An 11,753-nucleotide genomic window follows, 5' to 3' on the forward strand; every position below is an offset into this window, starting at 1 on the left:
CAAAAAATGGAGCGAATAGGACCATAGTTTCCAGAAGAAATTTCTCGATGTACCTCAGTGCAGGCAAATATCATTCTGCATGATAATTAGTCCGGTAAGGGCATGGACGTTGATTCCATCCCATACCATAACTGACTGCTGAAATTGAAAATGACACGAACCAAAGCACCAAGTCTTCTCCACACACGATCCCGGTTCCCAAAAACGAAACTGCCACTCAACTGAGAAGAGCCCAACATTGTTCAAATGTCCAAGCGAGATTTGCGAATAGTCACCTTTCTACTCGATGCCTTTTCAGTGGTAGAGAATCTGATGCGGGACGTCTAGAGCTGATGTCTGGTGACTGTTTTAGAGCTCACCACCATTTGGAGTGAAGTGAGTGGAGCTCACCACCTATCAAGGAATAAAATGATCGTCTCTAACCGACGTAAATCGTGGTCGACCATTACCTTATCTTCGATCAAGCCTTCTGGAGGCCCTAAACCGCTGTAGATCATCGTGAACGGTAGAGCTCGGCATACTCAGGACTTGTGCAATGTAACGGACGCAACGTCTGCTGGCTAAGGCTACTACCCGAGCGAAATCTTTTCGGCTTAAAACCCTGCTTGTAAGAAAAAATGATAATTTTTTACTCAAATTTAATTTTTTATCAAAGAAAACAGTTTCTGAATTTGTATGTGTTAATGTGCTGTTATTATATTTATAAATATAGCGAAAAATTTAATTAATTAGCCTTAATAACTACACAGTTTTTCCAGAAATGAAGGTAATTCTGAAAATTACCACTGAGAATCAAAATGTTAAAGAGGTGAGAGCAAAGAAAACCTTTTCTTGTTTCTTCCTCGTACCCTGCATCGTTTCTACCCTCATCAATGCAGTCAGAAGGTTTCATGAAAAACCAATTTTCTTCGCGTGCGCGCGCGCACACACATACACACACAAAACGCCTTGTACCTTATTCTTCCCATACTTACTGAAATAAAGGCCTAATACAAATAATTACAGTGGCGCCAGGAATTAACTGTTAAAAGCGGAAAAGTTCTATCGTCGATTCCCATCACGTTTCCATAATTAAAGTCATCTTGAAATTTAAATTGTCTATTTTTTTTATGTGGTCTGCCTGAGCGACACCTAGCAAGGACAGTCAGTTGAAAATGATCTTTAATGATATTTAAGATCAGTGTTTATCTTTGGTTCAATTAATTGTATAATCAGTTTTTCCAAAGCAAGGGTGGAAAATCTGTATGTCAATTTTTTTCTTTCTGCGAAGGTTCGCAACAGGGGATATCAACCGTATACAAATCCTCAGGGTGCCCATCTTTAAAAACAAAAATTTGTAAGTATGTCGAGTTCAAATTCAGGCTCGCTGGATTCGAACCCGGGACCGTAACCTTAGTGATGAAGGGCGTGTCAAAACCTAAACAGTTGCGGCCAGAAGCCCCCCCCCCAAGTGTGTCAAATGTGTATATATTTATGAATTTACAAACTTTTTTTTAACTCGATAGTTTTATTGATAGTCTTTTCTTATTTACGGTCAGTTTTAACTTAATTCCTTGAAACATGACGTCATTGATATATCGAGGTCCCATGTGCACACTATCTAATCATAAATATGAAAGGTTACACTAGGTTTCTTTGTTTTGAATTTTATCTCTTGCCGGATTATCCGCCGGTTTATTTCTTTAAAAATAAAAACTATATATTTAAATTAAATGTGATCCACCCACGGAGAAAACATGTCTTTTTTGGTTTTAAAACTAAACCAAAAGACTTATTCAGCCCGGCAATTTTTATTCAAAAGAGGTAGATAATGCCTAATTTTGTAGTTTTCTTTCATTGGCTTGATTATTATTATTATTAACATCTTTCAATAAAATAACATATTCAGCAACATAATGATGAATAAAGTTTGCACGGTGATAAACCTGTAGTTTGGTCGTTACTCATCATTTTGGTCTGTCAAACTCATTCGCCATCCATCATCTCTCCTTAAAACAATCATTAAAGTTAAGATAAAATAACACAAACCTACCACTGAAGACGCCGAGAAGCTGAAACATGCCTTACATACCAAAACTGATTGATGATGACAACAAATTGATGAGAAATGACCAAACTATAAATTGATTTTTAATAAGATCACAATTTATTTCTGCTTCAGAACTATCGTCATTTCCAAAATCGTATACTAAGGATATCGAGAAGAATGTCTACGAGGAGTGGGAAAGCTCGGGAGCTTTTCAGCCGAAAGCGTCAAACGATGGAAATTTCTCCATGATTTTACCACCTCCCAATGTCACAGGAACCCTTCACATCGGACATGCTCTCACTATTTCCATTCAAGATGCAGTTGCCAGGCAGTAAGAACTAATCTTATCAATTAAAGATTAAAAATCTCTTTAAAATAGAAATATAGATTGTTATAGTTAAAGTGCATCTTTTTTTAAATCAGTTGTCAAATTCAAATTGAAAGTCTTGCCGTACAGTTAGTTTTCAATTTCAGCCAAAGAATGCTTGGGAAAAAGGTTTTATGGGTGCCAGGCACTGACCATGCCGGTATTGCAACTCAGGCTGTAGTCGACCGAGAAATTCAGCATAAATTAAAGCAAACTTCAAATGAAATCGGCCGTGAGAAATTTCTACAATGCGTGTGGGACTGGAAAAACAGCAAAAGCGTAAGGATTAATGAACAAATGAGAAAACTTGGCGCATCATTAGATTGGTCGAAAGAAATATTCACTCTGGACGAGGTAGCGAAAAATTTGTCAAGAATTTTGCCATTAAGTATACTTTTTAAAAATACATTTTTCAGTTGCAAAGTAATTCTGTCATGGAAGCTCTTATTAAACTTTGGGATAAAGGTTTAATATATAGAGACGAAACAATTTTAAACTGGTCGTGCGCTCTTAAAACGACAATATCTGACATAGAAGTAGAGCATGTTTTAATTGACGGGCCCACAAAAATATCAGTTCAAGGGTTCGACGAGCCAGTCGTGTTTGGACAAATAATTGATTTTTCATATAAAATCCAGGATTCGAGTATGTCGGTTATTTTCCAAATTTGTACCATTTTGACCGGGTCGTTTATTTCAGATGAAGAAATCGTCGTATCTACGACAAGAGTTGAGACCATGCTTGGCGATGTAGCTGTAGCGGTACATCCTGATGATGAACGTTATATTAATTTTATTGGGAAAAATGTCATCCACCCTTTTAACGGATGTGTTTTACCTATAATATCGGATGATACTGTTGATCCAAAATTTGGAACAGGTCATTAAACAATTCAATTCCTTTATTAATTGAGTCTCCATTTAGGCCATTTTCTCCTATGAACTAATTGACTTTTTTTTTTAACTTTTGTCATATAGGTGCTGTTAAAATAACCCCAGCGCATGATCCAAGAGACTTTTTAATAGCAAAAAGGCATAATTTGCCAATTAAAACTGTTATCAATGAAAATGGCTATCTTTCTGATAAATGTTTTGACTTTTCAGTAAGTAATATTCAATTCAAATATTCACTACAAATGTTTTTTTTTGTTTTTTTAATTTAAAGTTTAATTTTTAGGGTATTCATAGATTCCATGCTCGACAAACACTGATTAAAGCACTAGAAGAGAAAGGGTTGCTGAGATCTATCAAACCTCACAGTTTTCAACTTCCAATTTGTTCTAGATCAAAAGATGTGATTGAATTTATTATTAAACCACAATGGTAAAATTATACTAAACATTTACCATATTTTAATTTTAAAATTGAAATAGAAAATATATTGTCATTGAAAGGTTTATTAAATGTCACGACATGGCAGCCAGAGCAGCAGACGCCGTCAGAACTGGTCAATTGACCATCACACCTGACAAATATAACAAAAACTGGTTTAATTGGTTAGATGGAATAAAGCAAGTAATTTTATCATTAATTAACCCAAATAATTTGTAATTTTTTTAATACGAAAATTTTAGAGATTGGTGTATTTCAAGACAGCTATGGTGGGGGCATCAGTTGCCTTTTTACCACTGTGGAAATGGGCAAAATGACTTATGGGTAGCAGCTCGGGATGAGAATAAAGCGTTGAATATTGCCCAAAATTCTTTAGAAGGAGAAATCACCATAAAAAGAGATTCTGATGTACTCGATACTTGGTTTTCTTCAGCACTTCTGCCTTTTTCAAGTTTAGGATGGATAAAAAATGTATATTCGTATATCACTTCATGTGTTCTTTTAAAATAATTACTTAATTTTTCAGGATAATAACTTCAACGAGTTTTATCCGTTAAATACTATGATAACTGGACATGACATTCTGTTTTTCTGGGTCGCAAGGATGACAATGCTCGGATTAGAGCTTACGGACAAACTTCCCTTTAAAGTATGTTGTAATTTTTAAACGTTCTAGCATAGCTTTCAATTATGAAACTTTACATGTGTCTAAAATTAAATAGTAAAATATCAGGTTGTAAAATAAATTCATAGTGTTTTTTAATAATTTGATTTTATCTGTCTGTTTTGAAGTTTATTTTGCCATTTTTATATAAACACTGAAAATGAATTAAAGGTGTTTTTATTCGTCAATTTTGTCCAAGACCTCGTATTTTTACAAGGTATTTTGCTAATTTAAAATGGGAGAAAAAACTAGCACATTTTTATCATTTAATGGGTTTTATTACTGCAAAGGGAAAACCACAACTCAAAATGCTAGGAAAATTTGTGGTGTATGGTGATGATGCATTAGGAGAAAGCTCAGTCTGTAAGTGGCTTCTGAAGTGAAAATTTTGATTTGGAAGGAGCAAAGCGCACTGAAAATTGCACTTCGTCAAGTGAATGAATGAATGAAATGTAACGCATTACTATTATTGTTTTGTTGTTGCAGTTCTTTGCCCCGCTTTTGTTAGGTGCGCGGTAAATCTGGGAAATTTTATTTGCTCAGGCGGTTTTATTTAACTCAAAAGAAGTCAAGGTCCTGGTTGAGATGAAAAAGTTGGTGTCTTAAGATTAACTGGTCTTACTGTCTACTAAGACTGCAGATAGGTTTGGTGCATCTGTCATCACTGATAACCCTATGACAAACGCATTGGCTTAGTAATATTTAACGTACATCCGTTGTTAATTAGGTTTATTAGGTTAAGTAGCTGAATACTGAAAGTTTAAGTTGTTCGGCCTTCTCCAGTATTATAATGTATTTTTTTTTTTATGTAAGGTCTTTGTTGATATGAAAGATGTCACATGCGGGATTCGAACCCACGACCTTCGGCTCAATACGCCACTGCTCTAAACACTTGAACTAATGTAACTTCAATCCTCTCGGACACCAACTCAACATCTCAACCTACAGCCTTTCCAATTTTCCCTCTTTGTTGCCATTTTTAGACTACTAAATGAATTGGAAAGGAAGTTAATTATTAAGGACAATTTTGAAGGAAAGAGAAATATAACATTAAGGTTTAATAATTTACTTGTTTTATGATGTTGGCTGAGTTTGCATGTATCTGTTCTGTAATTAATTTTGTTTTCGTGTCTCTAATGTAAACCATTTCTAAAAAGTTGCGTTTGTATTTGTTTTTTCCATGTTTAGTATTTGTATTTTGTAGAAATCAAAGTCGTCTTATTTTTCCGTTCTTTTTCTCTTCGTCCCAGTAGTGCCGTACTCCCTTATCCGAATCGTGTCTTGCATCCTGAGACCTTTAACTTAGCCACGTCCCAATTCGGTTGCGGCCAAGCGCTGCCTGGATTCAAGCAAGAACCACTAGTGTGGCAAAACAAGACAGATGCTCTAACCACTCAGCTCCTAAGAAAATAATGTGGAGATATATATAATATATAAGTATATAAGTATAATATGTAAGTATATAATAATACTTAAGGACTGCAGAGAACATCGAGTAGTTCCTTACTCAAAAGACAGAATTACAAAATTACATATACACAGACAACAGGTAGAGGTTTATAAAAAATGGTTTATAAAATATTTATAAAATGGTTTATATTTTGTTGATTAAATATTTTACCTGCAATTTTCATTGAATTTACCATTAAAAACACTATGGACTTATTTTACAACCACCAACAAAACAGTTGACAATTGTTCAATTTCACTAGTTTCGTGGTCCGCTTGACCAATTAATATCATACAATTAATTAAGGTTTTTAGTTGAGATAAAAAAGTCAATGGCACAAGCGGGATTCGAACCCACGATCTTCGGCTTGATACGCCGCTGCTCTACCACTTGAGCTATCGTGACCTCGATCCACTTGGACACCAACCTCCCATCTCAACCACAACCTTTAGAATTTTCCCTCCTTTTTGCCATTTTTCAAGCCGAAGATCATGGGTTCGAATCCCGCTCGTGCCATTGACTTTTTTATCTCAACTAAAAACTTTAATTAATTGTATTGTTCAATTTTTTTCGTTTTTTTAATTTTCAGCATGTGTTTCTGCATTCAGTCGTTTGTGATTCTCAAGGTAGAAAAATGTCGAAAAGCTTAGGCAACGTAGTTGATCCTATCGATATTGTCGACGGCTGTACTCAAAAGGTATTTTTTTCTCTCTTTAAAAATTAATAGAAAAAAATAATTAATTAATTAGTTTTTGGTGTAAAATCAGAAATTACTAGACCAAGTAAGTGAAAGTAATTCAAAAGGGCTGATAAGTCGAGAAGAAATGAATAAGGCTCAACAATTTTTGAAAAATCAATTCCCACAAGGTATTCCGGACTGTGGTGCAGATGCTTTAAGGTTTACCCTCCTCTCTCAAAATCTTAAAAGTATGCTATTTAAATAATTGTACAACTATAACTATTTTTATACATTTCAATTATTTATTCTTTTTATGTAAAGTCTTGGTCGAGATGAAAAAATTAATGTCATGAGCAGGATTCGAACCCACGTCCTTCGGCGCAACCACAAAAGTTAGTGTCACGATAGGTCAAGTGGTTAGAGCAGCAGTATTGAGCCGAAGATCATGGGTTCGAATCCCACTCATGACACTAACGTTTTCATCTCAACCAAGACCTTACAGAAAAAGAATAATTCATTGAAATAAATAATGTTGACCACTAAAACATAAATGGATTTTTATTTATGTCCATTTTTATAGACGTATACATCAACTTTAACGTTAATGATTGCCATGGGAATAAACTATTCTGCAATAAAATCTGGAATGCGACAAGATTCGCTGTACAATCTGCTGAGCAATTTAAAATCACAAGTATAAATTTACCAGTCGAGATGAACGAAATGGATAAATGGATACTTAGTCGACTATCAAAGGCTATTAGAATTATTAAAATTTCTTTTCAGAATCACGATTTTCATGCAATTACAACTGCGCTAAGATCATTTTTGTACGGAGATTTATGTGATTTGTACATAGTAAGTATATATTGCCGTTTTGTTTTGTTTTTTGTTATAAAAATTCATTTATTTGTACTACAGGAAAGTATGAAGCCTCTACTAAATACTGATTCTGGCAAAAATTCTTCTTCAGTTTTACTTTTTACCTTGGAGAACGCCTTAAGATGTCTGTCGCCTTTGATGCCATTCATTTCTGAAACACTTTACAGAAAGCTACCAAGTAAAATGAACGACTCTGTAATGTTTCAGAAATTCCCCGATGAAATTGAGGTTTTATTTTCAGATTTTTTACCGATTACCGAATTACTTTTAAGTTGATGTCATCTTTTTCATTTGTTTTAGATGGTTAATGAAAATATAGAAGACAAAATTAATTTACTTAAACAAATCTTGTACGTCATCAGAAGTTTAAAGACAAAAAATGGAATTAATTATAAAACTACAAGTATATATTTATTTCACTTTTTTTTATTCTGTGATATTAAGGTTTCTTCTTTTTCTAGCTTATATTAAAACATGCCATAAAAATTCACTAGAAACTCTTAAGTACGTGATTGAACCTTTAACAAAATCTGACATTAAATTTGTGAATGATAAACCACATCCTTCACTCAAATACCTAGACGATAATGTTAATTTCGATACAGATATTTACGTCGTATTGGACCAAGTAAGCCATAGCCATAAATCATAGGAAGAAATCATTTCTGTCATTATTTCTTGCCTTTTTCAAGGGTTTACCCGATAAGAAAAAAACCGACGTTGATATTCTTGTCAAGAAGAAAAAGAAAATCGAATTGGATTTGAACAAATTGCTGAAGATAACTTCTTCAGATGGTTACGCGCTCAAAGCCCCTGACAAGGTTAAACAGGATCACAAATTAAAGGTAATTTATAATTAAATAACATGTTCATAAAAAAAATGGTAACAAGATTTATTGCAGATCATGAAATTAAAAAAAGAATTAGAACAACTTGATGGACACGAGATATGATAATTTAATTGAAAATTATTTGTACATATTGTAAATTATATTTTTATTATAGATAAATAAATCTACTTTTTTTTTTTTTTTTTTTTTTTTTAACTACCATGAAGTAGAGAGGTGAAACACAGTCTGATATCCTTGCTCATCTATTGTCGGGCGAAAAAAATTAAAACACGGATTAACGACCAACTTACAAGTGCTCTGATTTGTAAAAGATCTTCCCAAGGTACGACAAAAATTTTTATCAAATTTTTTTTAATCAAAAAATCATTAAAAAAATTCTAACAAGTCAAATCATAACGTGGTGTTTCATAGTAACATCATCAAAGGCCTAGTACACAGGAAGCATTTTCTAATGCACGTTAGTGAAATACTGAAGGTCAAAATAGAGCGTATACATGGTAACAAGCATTTAATATCAAGTGCAAAAAATCATCAATTAACTGACATTCTAAAATAATGGAAAAATTTGTTGTTCATAATCACGTAATTATGGGTAGACAGTAACGAACATATATATAGAACGTACATATTTTTCATTGTAAAATTGCGCTTGTCCAAACATTTCGTGTTCACCACAAGCACCTGTTTATGCAGGATTTAACTATTGTGTTCTAAGCCAAAGCAATTTGATTTGAAAAATACCCCCGACACTACAAGTTTTGAAACAATGGTTTTCTAAAGAGGTGCGTCATTATGAAATATTTGGATATGGATAGCATTTAGTGCGTCGTCCCAGAATGACACCCATAAAGAATGTATTAAGCAGCATAAACCAAGGGCAGGTTGAGATTCTGACATCTGGGAGAGAAAAAGCCAAGGCCTGAGCCTTTAGGATTACACGCAGAAGCTTTAAAAAGCTTTAGGATCTGGTAAAAATGATATTAAAATATAATACTTATTGTATAATAGACCAATATTGGTCGAAGTAAAGGTCGTAGAGACAGGACAGGTAACTATGAACATAACTCATTAAGAAAAATCAAACAAAACTATCAGAGGATATTGATAAAATCCTATCGTCATTCATGTTAGGTATGAGTTATGGTGATATTCAAAAACATGTCGCAGAATTATACAGGCTGGAAATATCAAATGAAGCAATAACTAATATGGCAACCGACCAGCATAAATTAAAGCAAACTTCAAATGAAATCGGCCGTGAGAAATTTCTACAATGCGTGTGGGACTGGAAAAACAGCAAAAGTGTAAGGATTAATGAACAAATGAGAAAACTTGGCGCATCGTTAGATTGGTCGAAAGAAATATTCACTCTGGACGAGGTAGCAAAAAATTCGTCAATAATTTTGCCGTTAAGTATACTTTTTAAAAATACATTTTTCAGTTGCAAAGTAATTCTGTCATGGAAGCTCTTATTAAACTTTGGGATAAAGGTTTAATATATAGAGACGAAACAATTTTAAACTGGTCGTGCGCTCTTAAAACGACAATATCTGATATAGAAGTAGAGCATGTTTTAATTGACGGGTTGGTTCGATGAGCCAGTCGTGTTTGGACAAATCATTGATTTTTCATATAAAATCGATTCGAGTATGTCAGTTATTTTCCAAATTTGAACCATTTTGACCGGGTCGTTTATTTCAGATGAAGAAATCGTTGTATCTACAACAAGGGTTGAGACCATGCTTGGCGATGTAGCTGTAGCGGTACATCCTGATGATGAACGTTATATTAATTTTATTGGGAAAAATGTCATCCACCCTTTTAACGGATGTGTTTTACCTATAATATCGGATGATACTGTTGATCCAAAATTTGGAACAGGTCATTAAACAATTCAATTCCTTTATTAATTGAGTCTCCATTTAGGCCATATTCTCCTATGAACTAATTGACTTTTTTTTTTTTTTTAACTTTTGTCATATAGGTGGTGTTAAAATAACCCCAGCGCATGATCCAAGAGACTTTTTAATAGCAAAAAGGCATAATTTGCCAACTAAAACTGTTATCAATGAAAATGGCTATCTTTCTGATAAATGTTTTGACTTTTCAGTAAGTAATATTCAATTCAAATATTCACTACAATTTTTTTTTTTTTTTAATTGAAAGTTTAATTTTTAGGGTATTCATAGATTCCATGCTCGACAAACACTGATTAAAGTACTAGAAGAGAAAGGGTTGCTGAGATCTATCAAACCTCACAGTTTTCAACTTCCAATTTGGCAACCGACCAGCAGCCTTATGCGGAGCATATGCTAAATGTAATGGTTGAAATCAGTGATTATCAAAATTTATCAGCAGCAGGAAATTATGTTCAGCGACCATCTTCGCCGCCGGTGACTAAATTTGAAAAGCATGGCCAACAGTTAGGTCATGGTATTAAAATTAAATTAAATTTGAGAGGATAAATTATGTCCAAGCAACGTAGCCTTCATTTACATAAAAAACTATAAATTTCAAGAGGTTGGTTTCTCTGTAAAATGATTTTTTGCGGGTACAAAAAATCCGATAAAGTATTGCATTTCTTCGCTAAAACGTTTAGAAAGTGTTTTTTCAAGGCATGTTTTTGCTAATTTAAACTCAGTTAAGAGCAGATAATTCTTCTAAATTTTTTTCAATAGGCATAGAGTGCATCAGCTTGTTTAACACCCGTCCTTGCTTGGTATGACATTCATCATCTAAAATCGGCTGAAAATCTTTTTCCTAAAAACTCCTTTTACCTGGACCTCAAATATTGGAATTCAGTCCTTGGGAAACATCATTCGGCGTAATTAACAACTAGATATTTTTGAAAAACAGTTTAATTTGAAAGCTTGATGTTTAACAAACTCAAATATGTAACTTGAGCTTTTTGACAGCTAACTGATTTATACAATAATACGTTCAATAACATTGCAGTTTACTTCAAAGAAATAGTTCAGATAGGAAAGTCATGTGAAACAAACATGTCTTTTAAAAACACCCATATTAATAGTTGTAAAAGATTAAATAAAACAAAGTCTAATATTTAAAGATAATTTTATTGCCCTACTCTGTCTACAATAAACTACAGTGCACATGCTTAAAAAAACAACTGTTTTTTTTTTCCTTTTTTTGGTTTTTATAATCTAAAAATAATATATGGGTAAGAATGAAAAATATTACATCTCTGATTTAGTTATAAAGTTATAAACTAAAAAGCTTACAATACGCTTTTTTTTTTTTTTTTAATTCAATAATATACAGAAATAATGTATAAAGCAATAAATTTATTTGAATTACAATGCTGTACAAATTTGTAATATATTTACACATTTTAATTTGTTAAAGGTACTAGAACAAATAAAACTAAACTTTTTTTTTGTTATTGACAAAAATAAGTCTGTTCCACAAAGCTAATTCAAAGGGTGTACACCGCACAAAGAAAGAATAATAATTCTGGACCCCTGTATTTGTCAATTTAT

The 11,753-nt window shown here is 33.2% G+C and overlaps 2 protein-coding genes across 3 annotated transcripts; both read left to right on the forward strand.

The window, feature by feature from the left end:
- The first annotated feature begins 1,631 nt into the window (after positions 1-1,631).
- On the forward strand, positions 1,632-8,417 carry LOC106673820 (probable valine--tRNA ligase, cytoplasmic). Its single transcript, XM_014406121.2, has 18 exons — positions 1,632-1,803; positions 2,162-2,360; positions 2,504-2,750; positions 2,813-3,041; positions 3,096-3,275; positions 3,374-3,498; positions 3,573-3,718; positions 3,790-3,906; positions 3,970-4,198; positions 4,254-4,376; positions 6,431-6,538; positions 6,609-6,768; positions 7,101-7,378; positions 7,442-7,630; positions 7,703-7,805; positions 7,864-8,030; positions 8,095-8,247; positions 8,305-8,417. Exons 1-18 carry the CDS (start codon positions 1,737-1,739, stop codon positions 8,353-8,355), a joined length of 2,871 nt encoding a protein of 956 aa, XP_014261607.1. The 5' UTR covers positions 1,632-1,736; the 3' UTR covers positions 8,356-8,417.
- A 1,064-nt stretch (positions 8,418-9,481) lies between these two features.
- On the forward strand, positions 9,482-11,522 carry LOC106673821 (valine--tRNA ligase-like). Of its 2 annotated transcripts, XR_001341433.2 has the most exons (5): positions 9,482-9,632; positions 9,695-9,900; positions 9,955-10,134; positions 10,238-10,362; positions 10,432-11,522. XR_001341433.2 is itself a non-coding variant. In XM_024227278.1 (4 exons), the coding sequence occupies exons 2-4, from the start codon at positions 9,993-9,995 to the stop codon at positions 10,567-10,569; spliced, it is 405 nt and encodes a 134-aa protein (XP_024083046.1). In that variant the 5' UTR covers positions 9,482-9,632; positions 9,695-9,992; the 3' UTR covers positions 10,570-11,522. The 2 variants fall into 2 exon arrangements, 1 of the variants encoding a protein (XP_024083046.1); XM_024227278.1 differs by having other exon boundaries at positions 9,695-10,134.
- Positions 11,523-11,753: the final 231 nt, after the last annotated feature.

This window comes from Cimex lectularius, unplaced genomic scaffold (genome assembly GCF_000648675.2).
Source record: "Cimex lectularius strain Harlan isolate CLEC.00 unplaced genomic scaffold, Clec_2.1 scaffold42, whole genome shotgun sequence".
Lineage (NCBI taxonomy): Eukaryota > Metazoa > Arthropoda > Insecta > Hemiptera > Cimicidae > Cimex > Cimex lectularius.

What these genes read in the sequence shown, in the direction of transcription:
- LOC106673820 (XM_014406121.2), top strand. Translation starts at nt 1,737, where the DNA reads ATGTCTTTTTTGGTTTTAAAACTAAACCAAAAGACTTATTCAGCCCGG. An exon ending in GCAATTTTTATTCAAAAGAG is followed by an intron (nt 1,804 to 2,161) that starts GTAGATAATGCC and finishes TTTCTGCTTCAG; the next exon opens with AACTATCGTCATTTCCAAAA. An exon ending in TGATCCAAAATTTGGAACAG is followed by an intron (nt 3,276 to 3,373) that starts GTCATTAAACAA and finishes TTTGTCATATAG; the next exon opens with GTGCTGTTAAAATAACCCCA.
- LOC106673821 (XM_024227278.1), top strand. Translation starts at nt 9,993, where the DNA reads ATGCTTGGCGATGTAGCTGTAGCGGTACATCCTGATGATGAACGTTAT. An exon ending in TGATCCAAAATTTGGAACAG is followed by an intron (nt 10,135 to 10,237) that starts GTCATTAAACAA and finishes TTTGTCATATAG; the next exon opens with GTGGTGTTAAAATAACCCCA. An exon ending in ATAAATGTTTTGACTTTTCA is followed by an intron (nt 10,363 to 10,431) that starts GTAAGTAATATT and finishes TTTAATTTTTAG; the next exon opens with GGTATTCATAGATTCCATGC.